General features: G+C 41.3%; 1 protein-coding gene and 1 pseudogene across 1 annotated transcript in view; one reads left to right on the forward strand and one right to left on the reverse strand.

The window, feature by feature from the left end:
• The window catches only part of VPS33A (VPS33A core subunit of CORVET and HOPS complexes), a 34118-nt gene that overhangs the window by 4168 nt on the left and 9756 nt on the right, over positions 1 to 20194 (forward strand). Inside the window, exons 2-10 of the mRNA XM_055404527.2 lie at positions 375 to 440; positions 1094 to 1221; positions 2674 to 2860; positions 9948 to 10064; positions 11122 to 11296; positions 14624 to 14817; positions 16360 to 16486; positions 17407 to 17474; positions 18354 to 18491. Of these exons, the coding sequence (XP_055260502.1) occupies positions 375 to 440; positions 1094 to 1221; positions 2674 to 2860; positions 9948 to 10064; positions 11122 to 11296; positions 14624 to 14817; positions 16360 to 16486; positions 17407 to 17474; positions 18354 to 18491 (1200 nt within the window). The remainder of the gene's footprint in view (positions 1 to 374; positions 441 to 1093; positions 1222 to 2673; positions 2861 to 9947; positions 10065 to 11121; positions 11297 to 14623; positions 14818 to 16359; positions 16487 to 17406; positions 17475 to 18353; positions 18492 to 20194) is intronic.
• LOC148774874 (translation machinery-associated protein 7 pseudogene) lies at positions 3719 to 4054 on the reverse strand (annotated as a pseudogene).

Below are 20194 nucleotides of genomic sequence, written 5' to 3' on the forward strand. Positions count from 1 at the left end.
CACTGCTGAGTTTTCCATATTTGCTGGCATATTGAGGGCAGCACTTTAACAGTGTCCTCTTTTAGGATTTGAAATAGCTCAGCTGGAATTCATCACCTCCACTAGCTTTGTTCCTAGTGATGCTTCCTAAGGCCCACTTGACTTCGAAGGACAGTTAAATCTTAAGTTTCCTATGACCGCCAGTAATATTACTTGCTATTGTTTTTTTTTTTTTTTTTAAGATCTATACGGTATAAATGTGACCAGAGCCAGTTACAGTCTTTGTTTATTCAGACTTTGAGGGCAATAGTTCTACTATGTATGACTGCCATTTTCTGTTGATATTGTTGAAATTCTTGATATTAACTGTAATGTTCATTTCTTCCCTCTGGTAGGCAATAGTTTGGGATGAATATCTCACTGGACCCTTTGGCCTGATTGCACAGTATTCACTGTTGAAGGTAAGTGAACTGTTTGGGTTTTGTTCAGGAATTAATAGCTTTGTACTTCATCAATAATAGTAAGATTTTACATTTCCTCCTGAGTAATGGCTTACAGGGCTGTTTGGTCTTTATAACATAGATGCTAATGTATGGCTAACATTTTGTGTACAGTGATCCTTTGGTTAATGATTCTATATTGATCCTAATTGCTCTCTTTGTTGTTGTTTAGTCTCTAAGTCGTGTCTGACTTTTCTGTGACCCTTTAGATTGTAGCCCACCAGGCTTCTCTGTCCATGGGATTTCCCTGGCCAGAATACTGGAATGGGTTGCCATTTCCTTCTTCAGGGGATTTTCCTGACCCAGGGATCAAACCTGCATCTCCTGCATCGGGAGTTGGACTCTTTACCGCTGAGCCACCACAGAAGTCTGCATTATATGACTGTTACCTGTTATCTTTGATAGTTTATTGTGTTAGAGTCATTTACACTCAAAGACTGTCACAGTGACTTCATCCTGAAACCTTACTGTTAATATAGCTGGCTTTGGGAAATCTAAATTTTGAGAACAAAGCATTGATGTGCGTTGACTGGGAGTGTTTCTGATGTCCGAGTCTGACTATGATACTTAAAGCTGAGTGATTTTGTTAACCTTTTGTGTATGTATTTTCTTAGGAACATGAAGTGGAAAAAATGTTTACGCTTAAAGGAAGTCGTTTGCCAGCAGCCGATGTCAAGAATATAATTTTTTTTGTCAGACCCAGGCTAGAATTGATGGATATCATTGCTGAAAACGTGCTCAGGTATCTCAGAACTTATGTTTGCGCTAGTAGAAGTTAATCTTTCTAATGGTTTTAACGTCCTGAGCTTTTCATTGTAAACCCCTTCTCTTGCCGGTGCCTTGGATAGTGGTCTTTTGCTTCTTGTTTGTTTGTTTTTAATATTTATTTATCTGGCCATGCTGTGTCTTGGTTGCAGCACTCGGGACCTTTGATCTTTGTTGTGACATGTGGGGTCTTCAGTTGCAGCATGCAAACTCTTTTTCTTTTTTTTTTAATATTTATTTATTGGCTGTGCAGGGTCTTTGTTGCTGCACATGGCTTTTTCCAGTTTCAGAGAGTGAGTTCTACTCTCTAGTTGTGATGTGTGGGCTTCTCTTTGCAGTGGCGGCTCTTGTTGTGGAGCACAGACTCACGGGCACATGGGCCTCAGGCGTTGCCGCTCATGGGCTCCAGAGTGCAGCCTCTGTAGCTGTGCTGGACGGGCTTAGTTGCTCCATGGCATGTGGGATCTTCCCAGACCGGGAATTGAACCAGTGTTTCCTGCATTGCCGGGCAGTTCCTTAACCACTGGACCATCAGGGAAACCCATGCAAACCCTTTGTTGGGATCTAGATTCCTGACCAGGGATCGAACCCGAGCCCCCTGCATTGGGAGAGCAGAGTCTTAGACCCTGGACCACCAAAGACGGCCCAGAAAGTGGTCTTTCAGAAAAACTAGGACAAACATGGAAAAATACAAGAATGGAAATAGGAAACTTGTAGTATTATTCAAACAGTCTGAGAGGGCAGTTATTATAAAACTGCATTCTTTTAGGACAGCTAAAAGTTTGGATATGTATCAGTAGAAAGGACCCTGCTTTTAAAAATGAACAACAACAACAAATAAAGCCTACCTCTAATGGTTATACTGATTACAACGTGCTTGAATTTCATAAGCAAAGTAAGAGCTGATTAAAATTTAATATAGCATCCAGTGTAGAGAGGAAGTTCTCCCAGCTCCATCTGTACTTTGTGATATAATCGATTGATGTGGCCCCTAAAATCTTAAAAGCCATATGGGCTATTTTGAGAAGTCCACTGTCAAGGAGAGGAGAAAGAAGAGTCAGTAGTGAGCTTTCATTTTAAAAGGAGTCTCTGTGGCTGCATTGGTTTGGTTAAAGAACAATTTCTTTTCAATAAGACACAGATACCCCATTTCAGTAAACCTCAGAGCTTTAATGCCCCTGAAAATAGTTAAAGAGAAAGCTAGAAAATGCACATATTGGCTATGAATCAATGCTGGTTTCCTGTCAGGGGCAAAAAAAAAAAAGCAAGAAAGTGACTGTAACTGTTTGGGTCTGAAAGTCAATGTCATATGTTTATCTCACCAGCATTTATTTAGTGTTTTCTGTGTGCGCGGCAGTGGGGATAGAGTAAGTGAAATAGTCGAAGACTCTAGGAGCTCATAAGCTAACAAATGTTCCTTCTTTTTCAGTGAAGACAGACGTGGCCCAGCAAGAGATTTTCACATTTTGTTCGTGCCACGACGTAGCTTATTGTGCGAACAGCGGTTGAAGGATCTGGGTGTTTTGGGATCCTTTATTCATAGGGAGGAATATAGCCTAGATCTCATTCCTTTTGATGGGGATCTCCTATCCATGGAATCGGAGGGTGCATTCAAAGTAAGTTTGGCATTTTCTGTTTTAATGTCAGGTTGTGGTTTTTGCCAAATTTATGAGCTCCATGGTCATTTTCATCTCAGATGTACGGCAGAATGATTCAGTATTTTTGCAGATTATATTCTATTATGGGTTACTATATTAGGTATAGTTTTATGTATTGTACAGTATATCCTTGTAGCTTATTTTTTTTATACTAGTTGGTATCTGTCAGTCCCATACCCTTAATTTGTCCCTCCCCTCTTCCATGCCCCACTAATTTCTTGTCTTGTCTTTTTTTTTGGATGGGGGGCGGTGAAGTAGAAGAGAATAGCTTTATTGCTTTGCCAGGCAAAGGGGGCCACAGTGGGCTAATGCCTTCAAAACTGTGTGTCCCCTCCTGGAGGGAGTAGTGAGAAGTTTTATAGCAATGGTCCAAAGAGGGTGTGATCAGCTTGTGGACACTCTTCTGATTGGTCAGTGGTGAGGTAAGTGGAAGTCAGCTGATGCTGACTTCTGATTCAACCTTCTGATTCCAGTGGGTCTGGAGTCTGCATGCTTAATGAGCAGCATACAGTTAACTTCTGCCACCTGGTCAGGGCGTCCGTATCTGGTGTCTGGACTTACTAAGGCTCAGGTTCTTTGTGTCTCAGCCAGAAGGAATTCAGTGAGAGGCACAGGGATAGGCAAGAAGTAGATTTATTAATATAGGACACTTGTAAGAGATGCAAGCCGGCAGGTGAGGGAGCTCTGCCAGCACTAGTTGGTTTTCTACATCTGTAAGTCTGTTTCTGTTTCGTGTAGACATTCATGGTATTATCTTTTTATTTTTTTTTATTATTTTTTTTTTTACAAAAGTTTATTCTTAAATGTACAATAGGTTCCAAGACAACACTTCATTCTAGCTATAGGTGGCAACATATTATGGCAGGGAATCCAGGTTTTTAAACAGGAATGGAACTAAGGGTCATCATTGCCTCAGGCACAAGGAACAGCTTACTTTTTGCCAGATTTCTTAATTCCACCGGTGGCCAGGGGGCCTTTCCCCGCGGCCTTTGCTTTTAGCTCCTCGAGTTTCTTCTGCTCCTCCTGCTTCTGCTTGAATGCCTTATCTTCCTCGTCCATCTCCTTGGCTTGCTTCTTGGGCTGTTTCAGGGGCTTCTTCTTGCCACCTTCGCGGCCCGACATGGCGCCTGCCGCCCCTTCCCCAGACCCTGCCACCGGAAGCGGACGGTATTATCTTTTTAGATTTCACATATGAGTGATATCACATAGTGTTTGTCTTTTTCTGTCTTATTTCGCTAAGCATAATATTCTTTGGGTCCACCCATGTTGCTACAAATGTCACTGTTTCATTCTTTTTTAATGGGTGAGTAACATTCCATTGTACACTTGCTAAGTTGCTTCAGTTACATCCAACTCTATGTGACCCTTTGGACTGTAGCTCTCCAGGCTCCTCTATCCATGGGATTCTCCAGACAAGAATACTGGAGTGGGTTGCCATGCCCTCCTCCAAGGGATCTTCCCAACCCGGGGATTGAACCCATGTCTCCTGCATTGGCAGGTGGGTTCTTTACCACTAGTGCCACCTGGGAAGCCCAATATTCCATTGTGTGTGTGTATACAGACACATACATTTATATATACACACACACCCCCATATTTTCCTAGTCCATTCGTCTGTTAATGAGCACTTGGGTCGCTTCCATGTCTATTGTAATTAGTACTCTCATGAATGTTAGGGGTACATACAGTATCTTTTCAAATTAGTGTTTTTGTTTTTTCCAGATATATATCCGGGAGTGGGATTGCTATTTCACATGGCAATTCTAGTTTTTTAAGGAACCTTCATACTGTTTTCCATAGTGGCTGCACCAATTTATATTCCCACCAGTAGTGTGGGAGGGTTCCCTTTTCCCTTTTCTCCATATCCCCTCCAGCATTTATTATTTGTAGACTTTTTCATGACGGCCATTCTCATTGGTGTAAGGTGGTACCTCATTGTAGTTTTGATTTGCATTTTTCTAATAATTAGTGACATTGGGCATCTTTTCATGTACCTACTGGCCATCTGTATGTCTTTTTTGTAGAAATGTCCGTTTATACATTATGCTTATTTTTTTTAGTGGGTTGTTTATTTTGAGCTGTTTGTATATTTTGGAAATTAATCCCTTGTCCATTGCTTTGTTTGAAAATAATTTCTCCCAGTTCGTTCGTTGTTTTCATTTTGTTTATAGTTTCCCTTGCTTTGCAAAAGCTTATAAATTTGATTAGGTCCAATTTGTTTATCTTTGTTTTTATTTCTATTGCCTTGGGAGACTGACCTAAGAAAACATTGGTATGATTTATGTCAGAATGTTTTGCCTATATTCTCTTCTAGGAGTTTTATGGTATCACATCTTATATTTAAGTAAACATGGCACTTTTAAAAAAAATTTTATTGGTTGATTTATATTTTTGGCTGCAGTGGGTCTTTGTTGCTGCACTAGGGGGCTAGTTGCAGCAAGCAGGGGCTACTCTCTAGTTGTCTCTTAACTTAGTTTATGATAGTTTTTGCTATGTGTACTTTCTTTTAAAGTATATTCTGTACTCAGAATACAAATCATGAGTATAAAGTTTGATGGATTTTAACAAAGTGAACACACCTGGGACTCTGCTTAAAAAAGAAAACAGAAATGCTGCCAGTATTCCAGAATGCCTCCTTTCCCACTTCCAGTTACTCCCCAACCGTGTGTGTTTTCTTAATGTAATCATGTTTATCTGTGTTTCCTTCTTTGAATTTTGCATATCTGACAGTGATCCTGCTAGTATGGAGACTAGAACTTTTGAGAAGCACTAGTGTTGTGCCCCAAATTATTTGAAACTTTTTTTTCTGTATTATGTTGTTACTGTGATCACCATCTTCAAAGAGTTAACCTAAGGAAGAACTCATTGGCACCCCTGATGAATTTGATAACCAAGAGAGTTTCTTGGCTCTTTTTTTTAAAGTCATGTTCCCCGTTGTTTTGCTTACACCAAACCTCTTCCAGTGGTAGTACAAATTTATCCACCTGCCTCGTGCCCCGCCCCCGACCTAATGTTTTATATGAAACATACAGAAAAGTTGAAAGAATGGTACAGTGAACACCTGTGTACTCATCACCTAGATTCTGGAATTGACATTTTACTGTGTTAACTTTAAATCACGTACCTATAATGGTGTTCAGTTCAGTTCAGTTGCTCAGTCGTGTCTGACTCTCCGCGACCCCATGAATCACAGCACGCCAGGCCTCCCTGTCCATTACCAACTCCCGGAGTTCACTCGGTGATGCCATCCAGCCATCTCATTCTCGGTCGTCCCCTTCTCCTCCCGCCCCCAACCTTTCCCAGCATCAGAGTCTTTTCCAGTGAGTCAACTCGTCGCATGAGGTGGCCAGAGTATTGCAGTTTCAGCTTTAGCATCAGTCCTTCCAAAGAACACCCAGGATTGATCTCCTTTAGAATGGACTGGTTGGATCTCCTTGCAGTAGAAGGGACTCTCAAGAGTCTTCTCCAACACCACAGTTCAAAAGCATCAATTCTTCGGTGATCAGCTTTCTTCACAGTCCAATTCTCACATCCATACATGACCCCGGGAAAAACCATAGCCTTGACTAGACGGACCTTTGTTGGCAAAGTAATGTCTCTGCTTTTTAATGTACTATCTAGGTTGGTCATAACTTTCCTTCCAAGGAGTAAGCGTCTTTTAATTTCATGGCTGCAATCAGCATCTGCAGTGATTTTGGAGCCCAAAAAAATAAAGTCTGACACTGTTTCCACTGTTTTTCCATCTATTTCCCATGAAGTGATGGGACCAGATGCCATGATCTTTGTTTTCTGAATGTTGAGCTTCAAGCCAACCTTTTCACTCTCCTCTTGCACTTTCATCAAGAGGCTTTTGAGTTCCTCTTCACTTTCTGCCATAAGGGTGGTGTCATCGGCATATCTGAGGTTATTGATATTTCTCCCAGCAATCTTGATTCCAGCTTGTGCTTCTTCCAGCGCAGCGTTCCTCATGATGTACTCTGCATATAAGTTAAATAAGCAAGGTGACAATATACAGCCTTGACGTACTCCTTTTCCTATTTGGAACCAGTCTGTTGTTCCATGTCCAGTTCTAACTGTTTCTTCCTGACCTGCATACAGGTTTCTCAAGAGGCAGGTCAGGTGGTCTGGTATTCCCATCTCTTTCAGAATTTTCCACAGTTTATTGTGATCCACACAGTCAAAGGCTTTGGCATAGTCAATGAAGCAGAAATAGATGTTTTTCTGGAACTCTCTTGCTTTCTCCATGATCCAGCGGATGTTGGCAATTTTATAATGGTGTACCCTGGTGTAATTAACTCACATCTGTGTAATTAATGTGACTCGGTAGAAGCTGAGGAAAACTTGCCCCAGCATGACAAAACCTGCCCAGAGGAGAGATTTCCTGTTTATTTAACCGCTGGTTTGCAGGAAAGGACAGAATTCTTTTCTCCCAAGAATTTCAAGCCCTTGACTGTATATGTTCACTGAAGATTCTATTTTAGAAAACAAGCATTTTGCATGGATAATAAAGCTAAGAATTCTACCTAATGTTAAATTCAAGTCTGATTTCTAATAGAGGTGAGGTAATTATACTTATTGGATTTTAAACAGTGAGTATAATTAGGTTTCTTTTTTTTTTTTTGGCATCAGGAGACACACGTGGACCTTTCTGTGCTGTGGGGACATGATTTTGATCGTCTTGAATGTTGTACTGTACAGAATGTGGGAATTAGAGTTCAGTTCAGTTCATTTGAATGCTCAGTCACAGGGATTAAACTGTTTTGGCCTTCATTTGTACATGTAGGAATGAATACGTAGAAAATCTGCCTACCTCCTTTTTAAAATTGGTAAGATGCGCTACTGTATAGGCATGTGGGACTTTAGGGTCAAAAAAAACATGTATATTTAAATGTTAATGGGTATTAGCATTTGTCCCCTTCAAAATTTTGAATTCAAAATTCAAAAATGTCCTCATGACTGAAATACCAGGTGAAATTCCACAAGCACAGAATAGAGGGATATTAGGACAAATCGTCACCCACCACCAGTCATATGAGAGCAAAAATTCAAGATAAATATCTATCCTAAACTTTTAAATCTTCTTTAAGAGAGAGAATTATAAAAGGAATATCTTTATAGTAGTTCAGCTTTCTAAATTTAAACAATTAATACTACTTTGAGAGATGCTCTCTAATTTTTTTTTTTAAATTTTTGTCTTGGCTGTGCTGCAGTAGGGAGTTTTAAGTAATTTTTCCATAAAGTATGGCTCTGGACATTCTTGATTTGGCTGTGTCGTATGCAGTGAAATGTTAGCATTGCCAGGCTTGGAAGAGTCACCAGGCATTACTTTCAGTGAAGACCGAGCATCCTCACAAGGTCCTTCCAGGCACAGCCCCCCTTCCTCCCTGGGGCAGAACAGATGAATTCCTCCCTCTCATCCTGAATCCCTCCAGCGTCCCGTCCCTCCTGGCTTTGGAGGCTACAGACATGTCAGGAGGGTCAGTGATGGGTGTCTGGTTCAGTGTTCCATTCTGACTTATGAGTGGATGATGATTATGAAAAGAAAAAATCCAAATGATTTCTAATTGTTAAATAATAAAATAATAGAAAAATAAAATACTAAAATTATTTGTTAATAATAAGAGCTATATATGAATATAACTAGAAAAGTTAATAATTTATATATTAATAATGTTAAATATTATTAATAATATAAATAATGACAAAAGCTAACATAAGCACTCATATGTTTCAGGTCCTGGGATGAAATGTTTTACGTGTGTTTTCCTGATTTAGTCCATATACTATGTTGAATATACTCCTTCTGCAGACAGTAAGGCATAGAGAGATTATCTAATTGCCCCAAGGCACCAGCTGGGAAGTGACACAGCTGAGGTTCAGAACAGGACAAACAGAGTCAGGAACCTGTGCTCCTACCAGTGTCAAAACTGCTGGAGTCTCTTCTGTCACTTCCTAGCTGTTTTTAATTTATTGACTTTTTAGATTTTCTTCTCTTGAGTTGTCACTTTTGTGTCACTTCTGTATGTTATGTTTCTTTTTATTTCTATGTTTTATTTTCAATTGGAGGATAATTGCTTTACAATGTTGTGTTGGTTTCTGCCGTGGAACAGCGTGAATCAACCATAAGTATACGTATGTCCCCTCCCTCTGGAACCTCCCTCCTACCTCCCCCCAGCTGGTTTTGTTGTGTATTTTTGAGTCCCTTTTTCTGTGCCAAAGAAGTGTAATTTTGCCTACTTTACAAAATATACCCCATATACTTCATAAGGTAGCACATATGTTCTGAAAATGGGATCTCTCTACAGATTGTTCGGCTGCCCCTTTTCCATTTCTCAAGGTTATGGCCTTCAGTTGCCGTCCGTGTGTGTGAAAATCTGTGTCATGTTTGTAAAGACTGCCCATATTCCATTGTGAGGCCACCTGGGATTCTGGGGTTCAGAGAATCTGTGCACTTGTGGGCATCGCCATGTGGCCTCCCACAGTGTCCCCCTAGCCTCTGCACTCACCACTGTGAGTAAGAGAGCCTGGTTCCCTTCTGAGTCTTCCTTCTGAGTCTTTCTTGGTAGTAGCGGTCTAGTCAGTAAGTCACATCCAACTCTTTGTTACCCCTTGGACTGTAGCCCGCCAGGCTCTTCGTCCATGGGATTCTCCAGGCAAGAATACTGGAGTGGATTGCCATTTCCTCCTCCAGGGGATCTTCCCCATCCTGCTTGACAGGCAGATTCTTTACCACTGAGCCATATGGGAAGCCCATAAAATCTTTTCTAATCAGTAGTTTATTCAAGAGCTGATAAACTAGGAGGAGTGCCTTCCAGAAGGCTCTGCCCTGGGAGAATTGCTTCCATAGCTGTCCCCTGATGGCAGAGCTCTTGGGCTCCTGACCCTGGCTGCCAAACAGCAGCTTTGTAAACAGGACCCCAGTCTGCAGCTTCCTGGCAAAGTGGGGAAGTGGAAGCCATCTTACCCAGTGGCTGGCAAGCCCCAACACCAGACAGAGACAGGCGCCCAGGTGACCGCGACAGTAACCGGCCCTTCCTCTCCACAGGAGTGCTATCTGGAGAGTGACCAGACCAGCCTGTACCACGCAGCCAAGGGACTGATGGCCCTGCAAGCTCTGTACGGGACTATCCCCCAGATCTTTGGGAAAGGAGAGTGCGCCCGGGTGAGAAACGGAGATGCTTCTGGTGGGGGGGCAAGGGCCCCCTGGTCCCTGGGAAGGGGAGGAGTGGGAATCTGTTTTGATTTGAAATTTTGCATACTTGCTAAAATTTCTATATAGCTCCCAAATCAGCACAGTGTTTTGCAGATACGCTCAGGGAGGCGGTAATTTGTATCATCCAGTAATTGAAGTTGTGCATGTTCGCAGCTGAGATCACAGCAAGCAACCCTCTGCCTTCAACTCATACCATAAACAAGTGTGATTTTTGCCACTATAGTGCCGTGCAGTATTCATTGCCACTTTTGTGTGTGTGTGTGCATTTTTGTGCTCTTTTTTTTCGGTTGGTGATTTCACTGTTAAAATGGCCCCCAGGGGTGGTGCGGAAGTGCTATCCAGTTTTCCGAATGTAGGAAGGCTATGATGGGCCTTTAGGGAGAAAACTCATATGAGATGAGCTTCATATAGGTGTAAATGATGGTGTTGGAGAATCAACAGCATATATTTAATGTCTTTAAATAGAACACACATAAAACAAGGTTATATATTGATCAGATGATGAAACTGTTGTAACCAGAGACTCAAGGAGCCCTCACCCTAATGGCCCTGCAGAGCAGTGGTTCAGTATTCACTGATTCAGCATTCATGGTGACTTTATAGAATAGAACTTCCGTCAATAATAGAAATAGACTCTGATTTTATGCCTCATTGAGAAATAGCAGGTAAAAATGTAAGTGTTGGAACGGGCATCCAACATGGAGTGGTTTTCTGTTGCTGTTTATTTCTTGTCCATCTCACTCTTCCACCATTTTTCTCCATTTTTTACTTTTTTGATAACTTTCCATTTTTAACTGATTTTTTTTTTTTTTTGGCCGTGCCATGTGGCACGTGGGATATTAGTTCCCCGACCAGGCATCAAACCTGGGCCCCTTGCAGTGGAAGCGCAGAGTCTTAACTACTAGATCACTAGGGAAGTTCTAGCCAACTTTTTTTAGTCCTAGCCAGATTTTTAAATCTGCTTATGCCCAGGCGAGCCCCACCTGATCCCATGTTTTGTTTCCAGCAAGTGGCCAATATGATGATCAGGATGAAGAGAGAGTTTACAGGAAGCCAGAATTCAATATTCCCCGTGTTTGATAATCTCTTGTTGCTTGATCGGAACGTGGATTTGTTATCGCCTCTCGCCACTCAGCTTACTTACGAAGGACTCATTGATGAAATTTATGGCATTCAGAACAGTGAGTAAAGTAACCTTGCCTTTTACCGATAGGTGATCTGATAGGAATATCCAAAAGACCAATTAAAATTTTTTTTTGAAGAAAAACCCATAGTCTAAACAGTATTTGTTATAGTGGACAGAGAAGAAAAAATATGCCGAAATAGTAATTCAGAAGACCTTTTTTTTTTTTTCAGAGGTCAGGGCTATGTGTGCCCCCTGTGAGCAGAGGCCCAGGGCTAAATGCAGGTGGCCCTGCAGTTGGAGAACATAGATTCCAATGTGGGCAGTCATTCGGAAAGCTTGTGGACAAGGTGGCTTTTGTACTGGGTTCGGAAAGATGGGTAGAATTTAGGGGGGTGTTGCTGGTGAGTGGCAGGCAGCATAATACCTGCGGGGAACCGTGGGGCAAATAGCTTGCTGAGGCAGAGGGCACAGTGGGAACATTCTGGGAGAAAGGTGATAGCAGGAGGTTGGAGACACTTGATGATAGACTTGAAGGCCTACTAGAGTTAGACTTAACAGACAGTTGGGGTCAGAGATCACACGTATGTTTTATTTGGTTTTGACTGCATGATTTGTGTCTGTTTCTATCACTGTTTAAAATTGGAGAAGACTCTAATAATGATCTTGATCTATTCCGTGTCTTTAAAAACCTATGAGGCTCTGGCAACCCCATGACCACATTCCTATATGGCAGCTGGTGCCAGTGAAGATCCTTTCTTTAGACAGGCCCTTCTCTCCAGATTACCACAGACTCCACCACTCCTGTCTCATCCAGGCCTCCTTCCCTCATTTACATCAGCCCCAGTCTCTTTTGGCATCCTGAATTATATCACAGGGAGCCAAGGAATAGCCTTGGCTGGTGGAGGCCAGGACTCAGGAAAAGGATGGGGAGTCAATTTCTGTTGGGTACGGGATTTCCTTTGGGTTTTTGTTTTCTAATTTTTTTATTTTTTGGTTGCATCACAAGGCATGTGGTATCTTAGTTTAGCAAGCAGGAATTGAACCCACACCCCCTGAAGTGGAAGCATGGAGTCTTAACCGTTGGACTGCCAGGGAAGTCCCAGGGTTTTCTTTTGGGATAAAAAGAAGTTCTGGAATTAGAGACCAGCTGTGGTTGCAGAAAGTTGTGTATATAATAAATGCTTTTGTAAAATGGTTAAAATGGTAAGTTTTATGTTAGGTGTATTCTACCATGAGAATGCATGGATAGACGGATGGATAGATGGATGGCCCAGGGAATAGATGAAGACACAGCCGTGAAGAGGGATTTCCACAAAGCAGAGTCTTTAATGATAAGGCTGTAAAAAGTCTTATTTTTAAATTATTTGTTCCAAAATTTGGCTTTTTTTTGGGGGGGGGCTGTGTTGAGTTTTTTTTGTGGTGCAGGGGCTCAGTAGTTGCAGTGCATGGGGTTAGCTGCCCTGCAGCATATGGGATCCCAGTTCCCCGACCAGGGATCAAACCCAAGATCCCTGCACTGGAAGGCAGATGCCTAACCACTGGACCACCCAGGGAGGTCACCAAAAGATGGCATCTTGAATACTTCTAAAAACTCCATTTCATGGACAGAGGAGTTCTATGCTAGATAGTAGATGGGAATCAAAGAAACGAGGGAGCCTCTCCTGTCATGGTTGCAGAGAGTAAAACACCTCAGATACCTTCAGAAGGAGCTAGGGGTTAGGGCAGGGAGGTGGCCTGGGGGGTGAGGGGAGGCTGTGTAAGACAGGTGAGAGGTAGGAAGGGATTCTCCAAGAAGAGAAGGAATATGTGTAAATTCAGTTTCTTGGCAGCAAGGTTTTTTTCATAAGTCAAACATTGATTAAGGGAAAATTGAAAAAATAAGGACAACATCCATCTCCCATGATCCCTGAAATCCTGCCCCCAAACTTTGGGACAACCAATGTTAATATTGTGATGTATTTCCTCATAGTCATTTTTTCTATGCAGAGTTTGTTTTCAGTTAACAAAAAGTAGAATCAGCTTGTACGAATTATTCTGAAATTTTTTTGGGGGATGTTGTGGGAGCCCACGTGGCTTGTGGGATATCTTAGTTCCCTGACCAGGTTTTGATTGAACCTGGATTGAACCCAGGTCCTCACAGAGAAAGCGCTGAGTCCTAACCACTGGACTAGGTACAGGGATTCCCTGAACCTCGTTTTTGATTTGGGATAAGATGAGCATTTTCTCAGCATATGTATAATTTTAATAGCTTAATTAAAATCCATAATATATATTATACCATGGTTTGTACAACCCTTCCCCTAATGTTGGGCAGCTTATGTTGTTTGGGTTGTTTTTTTTTTTAATGGTTATAAAGGCATCTGTGTACATAATTTTTTTCAGATACTATATTTCTTCCTCTGCATTCTCTGATGCAGGATTTAGGGGTAAGAAGTATTAATATTATAAGGTCCTTGATTCATACTGCCGAGCTTCTTAGAGTTAAACCAGTTTATGTGCTAAGCATCTCAAAAGAGCATGTGGGATATTTCCAGAAATGGCAGCTAAGTTGGTTTGGACGGAACAGAGGTGGGAGAAGTGGGTTAAGGCTACTTAGAGGAGGAACTGGATGCTGTGCTGAGTAATTTGGGAGCTTCTTCTGGATCGGAGTGGACAGCTTCTGTAAAAGCCAGAAGCAGATATTTTAGGTTATACAGTGCCTCTGTGGAGTCTCAGTTCTTCATTGTAATGTGAAAGCAGTCCCAGATGAGAGAAAGGCTTTGTGCCAATGAAACGTTATAAAAACAGGAAGTGAGCTGAAATTGACTTTCAGGTGATAGCTTTCAAACTATTTTGGACAACAGCAAAATACGTATTATATCATCACCTACTACATACACACATGTGTGTGTATGACACTGAAGCAAAATTTTATTTAAAAAAAAAACCATTCCCCTACTTCATGTGATGCAGTATGGTATTTAATGTTTTGTATGTTTGTTTATAATGCTAATTGCAACCCACCAACTTGATTTCATGATCCACTAACACGACATGACCTGCAGTTTGAAAATCACCATAAGATAATGAGAGAGATCCTTGTAAAATTTTTTTAAGTGAAAATGTAACCCATCCCTGAATAAGTTTAGGAACTAACTAAACATTGCTGTAGTGATTTACATAGGTGACTCCAAAGAAAAGTGGAACCATGATATTAATATTGAAGAGTGACTGCATTCTGTACTGTGATTGTGGAAAAATCAGAACCTCAGTGCCATGCATCATTTTTTCTAAAGCCTGCTTCTACCCTCTTCTGAGTTGGAAAATTCTGTTTAGTGCCTGAGCTAAACTGGTTCTTCCATTAAACGCACGCAGGACCTTGTTCCCTTCCGCTGTTGTTCAGGTTATGTGAAATTACCTCCGGAGAAATTCGCACCTAAAAAACAGGGTGATGGTGGTAAGGACCTTCCCACAGAAGCAAAGAAGCTTCAGCTGAATTCTGCAGAAGAGCTGTATGCTGAGATCAGAGATAAAAACTTCAATGCCGTGGGCTCTGTGCTTAGCAAGAAAGCAAAGGTGATCTCCGCAGCATTCGAGGTGAGATGGTTTGGTTGTTCTCCAGCTTCTGTAGGTTGTAGGCTCAACTGCACACCCCTCTTCGTGAGCAAGGACTGCCCAAAGCGCAGCCACTGAGTGGGGCTGCAGCTCTCCTGAGGAACTGTGGACTCGGCCACTGGAGGACCCACGGTTTTCTTTCTTTTAAATAATGCACCTTTATTCATTCATTCATTCTGCACCTCGTAGCATGCAGGATCTTAGTTCCCCAACCAGGGCTGGAACCCCCGCCCCCTGCACTGGAAGCAAGGAGTTCTAACCACTGGACCACCAGGGAAATCCCCCCCAAGGTTTGCTTTATAAACTTCTTCCCAGACCCATGAGAAAAGGTGTTTTTCTCTTTTAGGGAGAGAAAGGGGTACTATTTTCAGTTTACAAGTGTTCACCATAAATATTTGTTTTACCTTCTTTTTAATTAGTTCCCATCTCTCTTAAGAGGAAGCCAGCTGTACTCCAAATAAAAGATCCTCTATAATAGAAGTTGCAGTGTGGGCCACAAGCTTCCAGTTTAGCCAACATGCCAGCGGCAAGGGAACTCTGTAGATGCAGGAGGTGATAATAAGAGCTAAATCCCAGGAGCCCAGAGCTTTTAAATGGATGGCTTCATTATCACCTTCCTGCCTCCTCTTGCCCAGCCACTGGTTTATTCTTGGTTAAGCTCATTTTTGAAATGGGAATTCAGTAAGATGCTGAACTCTGCATGTTTAGTCTTTTGAAACATGTATTAGGAGAACTTTGAAGACTGATTTGTTTCACTGAGTGTGTATTTCTAGGTTTTATCTTTATTTTTTTTAGTTGTTTTTTTTTTAATGTGGACCATTTTAAAAATCTTTATTGAACTTATTACAATTTTTGCTTCTGTTCTGTTTTTTTGGCCGTGAGGCATGCGTGATTCAACCAGGGATCAAACTCACACCCCGTGCATGGGAAGGTGAAGTCTTAAAACACTGGACACACCTAGGAGGTCCCTGGGTTCATCTTTCTTAGGATTAGTATTCGTTAATTGATTTTCTTCAATTTTCTGAGTTACTTGCTTTGCAGTTACTAAACTTGGCAAAAAAAAAATTTCTCATCACGAAGTAAGGTTCTTTTTATCCATAAACAATATTCAAGATTGAGGTTCAGCAGTAAGAATGGATTTTTTTTCTGTTACAGAGGAAACTTTTTGCTATTTATGTTCCCCTCTTAACATAATGTCTTGATTTTAATTTTTTACTCAGAAATGTTTGTTGATAACCTAATTTCGTCCCCCACAAATACTAATCACAATATTATTTGGTGCCTGGGAAGGAAAAAAACCTTAGGCATTTGCTCCCTAAAAAAGTACTAATGTAGTGAACAGGAACAGTGAGCCTGTCTTTTCTGTTTTTCTATGTCATGTTGAAGATGGGTCTGGCCTGATTTAATTGTATTCCATTCTTTCTTTTGCATTAGTATAAATTGAATGTCCTCCAAGCAATACAAAGAACAGAGCGCTTAAAATATCGTCCCCACTTCCCGCTTCTGCTGTTTTATGCATTTCAGGAAAGGCACAATGCCAAGACAGTTGGGGAGATCAAGCAGTTCGTTTCACAGCTGCCCCACATGCAGGCAGCACGAGGCTCCCTTGCAAATCACACCTCGATTGCAGAGCTGATCAAAGATGTAACTAGTGAGTATCCTTGGGAAGTGATGGAGCTCACCTGGGGCTGACTAGCATGCAGCACGACTGACACCACGGCCGTTGGCACCGCCGTGCTCCCTTGGGAGGGTTAGCTCTGTTTTAATACCATGTGCTATCCTCAGTGTTAATTAAATGTTCCCATGTTTATAGTCAAAATGTTCCCTTTGTGATTAACTCAGTTTTCTTTCATTAATAAGATAATGTTATCATGTGATACAATATTTGAAATGTCAAAAAGAAAAAAAAATTCCTCCCCTAACATGAGGCAGTTAATTTTTTCAGTCTGGTTTTTATCCTGTCATTAAGGATTACTTAGAGCAGCATCCAGTTTCTGTTTTAGTTTTTCCCTTGAAGGCTCCCTAGGTAGAGAGCGTATGTTAAGTATTTTGAAAGAGCTTGGGAAATGTCTATTACACCAAAGATCAATTTACTTGTTAAAACACAGGCTATAAAAGCTGAGTTAGAGATTGTTCAATGCCCGTTTTATAAAGTATACTTTGAATCTTACATAAAAGTGTCAGAAAATCAGTCATTTGTTTTCCTATTGATGGAAGTGGAAATCAGGTGAAACTGGGTTAGATCTGATGATGCAAGTAAAAGGCTCTTGGCAAATTAGCTTTCATTGATACTGAAGAAAAATTCCTAAGATCTTTTTAGAGTCCTAAGGATCTTGAGATTTCATGAGAGTCCTAAGAATAGCAAAAGGGTACAGTGGTTGACTATTTCTGGATGTAACTTAGGAGGTCAGAGTTGTAGTTTTCCATGTTTCTTAGATTCTTTTCAGGTGGTAGTTTGAATTTTTTGTTTGCTTTCTTTTTTGCATGTCATGTTTCTTACACATGCTCTGTGTATAAAAGCATTAACATTTATTGAATTTCTTACTTACAAATGTGCTATTTCCATTTTAGCTTCTGAAGATTTCTTTGATAAATTGACAGTGGAGCAGGAGTTTATGTCTGGAATAGACACTGATAAAGTATGTGAAAATGAAACTGTTCTAACAAATAATTGATACCTTATCAAAACAAAGATTACAGCTAGAAAAGCAATTGCTTTCATTCCCATGCCTTATCTAAATATTTTGAAGAGCAGGTGCAAAATGTGAAAATAGAGATCTTAATCAAGTATTTAAGATTACTGTATTGAAGGCACTTTCTTCAGTGCACAGAGAGGTGAGGTCCCACCCCTAAAATCAAAGATCTCTAAATGAATAGATTTACTCCATAAGAAAATTGGTCTTTTTTTTTTATTAATTAATTTATTTGGCTGCACCAGGTCTTAGTTGCAGCATGTGGGGTCTTTTTGCTGTGGCATGTGGGATCCAGTTCCCTGATGAGGGATCGATCCCAGGCCCCCTGCATTGGGGTTGCTGAGTCTTAGCCACTGGACCACCAGGGAGGTCCCAGCAAATTGGTCTGATAGTTCCTTTACATATCCACCTGTATTACTGAATTTGAAATGATTCAATTTATGAAAATTCCCATCTTCTAGAAAGATTCTTGTTACTTTATGCTGATAAATTGCTGCTGGGGTATCCAGGATCACACACCCGGGACGTGCAGCAGCCTCTGGAGGTTGTCCATCCATGGAGACAGACGAGTCCAGACAGGCTGCTGGGTCCCTTGAGTCTGTCCTTGCTAGCCTGTGCTCCTGATTGCTGGTGTGTCTGCGTGGTGGCGGGGGTATGTGAGCAGGGACCAAGGGAGCTACTCTGGAGGGAGCTGAGGGAAAGTGCAAAAAGAATGAGCCCTTCTCCCACTCATCTCCTTTATTTGACTTTGAAAAATAATAGTAAATATCCAGTTCTGTCAGTCCCCAGACCAGATGCTGGTACCTGTCTACACTTTGTTTTCAGGTCAACAGCTACATTGAGGATTGTATTGCCCAAAAACATCCCTTGATCAAGGTGTTAAGACTAGTTTGCCTCCAATCTGTGTGCAATAGTGGACTCAAACAGAAAGTTCTGGATTATTACAAAAGAGAAATTCTACAGGTCAGTATATCTTGAAAATGACTAATTTGCCAGGGGTAAAAGCGTCTTTCTAAAAAAATACTTCCCAAAGCTGCTATTTGGGTGTAATGTTGCCATTATCTTTTAAATGTTTTAATACCTGGAGGGATTGTCCTTGGTATTTGTCTGCTGTGTTTGCATACTAATAATAGGTAATGTTTATTGAGCTTCTACTACATGCCAGGCTTAGTTAGAAGAGTGTTATGTGTATTCATTTGTTTAATCCTTACAAAGGTGATGATGAGCAAGACAGTCTTATCCCCATTTTATGGATGAGAAAACTAAGGCACAGAATAGTGCTGTAACTTGCCCAAGGTCACCAGCTAGTGTGTGCCAGCTCTTGTTTTTCATTCCCTAAGTTGTGTCCCTTTGAGGTGCCGTGGACTGCAGCACTCCAGGCTCCTCTGTCCTCCACTATCTCTTGGAGTTTGCTTAAATTCATGTCTGTTGAGTTGGTGATGCCATCTAACTATCTCATCCTCTGTCATCCCCTTCTCCTCCTGCCCTCAATCTTTCCCAGCATGAGGATCTTTTCCAGTGAGTTGGCTCTTTGCATCAGGTGGCCAGAGTATTGAACCTTCAGCTTCAGCATCAGTCCTTCCAATGAATATTCAGGTTGATTTCATTTAGAATTGAGTGGCTTGATCTCCTTGCAGTCCAAGGGACTCTCAAGAGCCTTCCCAACACCACAGTTCAAAAGCATCAATTTTTGGTGCTCCGCCTTTATGATCCAACTCTCACATCCATACATGATTCTGGAAAAACCATAGCTTGGACTATGTGGACCTTTGTTGGCAAAGTGATGTCTCTGCATTTTAATACGCTATCTTGGTTTGTCATAGCTTTTCTTCCAAGGAACAAGCATCTTTTGATTTCACAGCTGTAGTCACTGTCTACAGTGATTCTGGAGCCCAAGAAAGTAAAGTCTGTCACTGCTTCCACTTTCTCCTATTTGCCATGAAGTAATGGGACCAGATACCATGAACTTAGTTTTTTTAATACTTAGTTTCAAGCCAGTTCTTCCACTCTCCTCTTTCACCCTCATCAAGAGAGTCTTCAGTTCCTCTTCACTTTCCGCTGTAAGAGTGGTATCATCTGCATATCTGCAGTTGTTGTGTTCTTGCCCAGAGAATCCCATGGATAGTCTGTACTGGAGCCAGGACTAAACCCAGATAGCCGGGGACTAGTGCTCCTGCTCTTTAGCCAGACAGTTCTACAGAGGAAGGGAACTTTCTGATGACGATTCCTTAGCCGACTTAAATCAAGCCTGTTACTTTATAGTAAGGAAAAGCCCACCATTGTTTTTAAAATTCTCCTGTTTAAAAATGTTTCAGGCTGTATATATTTGCTGTTACTATTTACAGTTAAGTACTTTATTGTCAAAACTAAATACTCACTTAGTTTGGATTTTTTGTTTGCTTCGCCTTTGAAAAATTACATGTGCATTCTCATCATATAACATTCAAATGAAGCAGAAGTATATGGTGCAAGGGCTTCCCAGGTAGTTCAGGAGGTAAAGAATCTGCCTGCAATGCAGGAGACCCAAGTTCAATCCCTGGGTCTGGAAAATGCCCTGGAGAAGGGAATGGTAACCCATTCCAGTATTATTATTGCCTGGAGAATTGTATGGACAGAGGAGCCTGGCGGGCTACAGTCCATGGGGTCACAAAGAGTCGGACACAACT

This window comes from Moschus berezovskii, chromosome 19 (genome assembly GCF_049115385.1).
Source record: "Moschus berezovskii isolate FMDL1 chromosome 19, NW_MosBer_1.0, whole genome shotgun sequence".
Lineage (NCBI taxonomy): Eukaryota > Metazoa > Chordata > Mammalia > Artiodactyla > Moschidae > Moschus > Moschus berezovskii.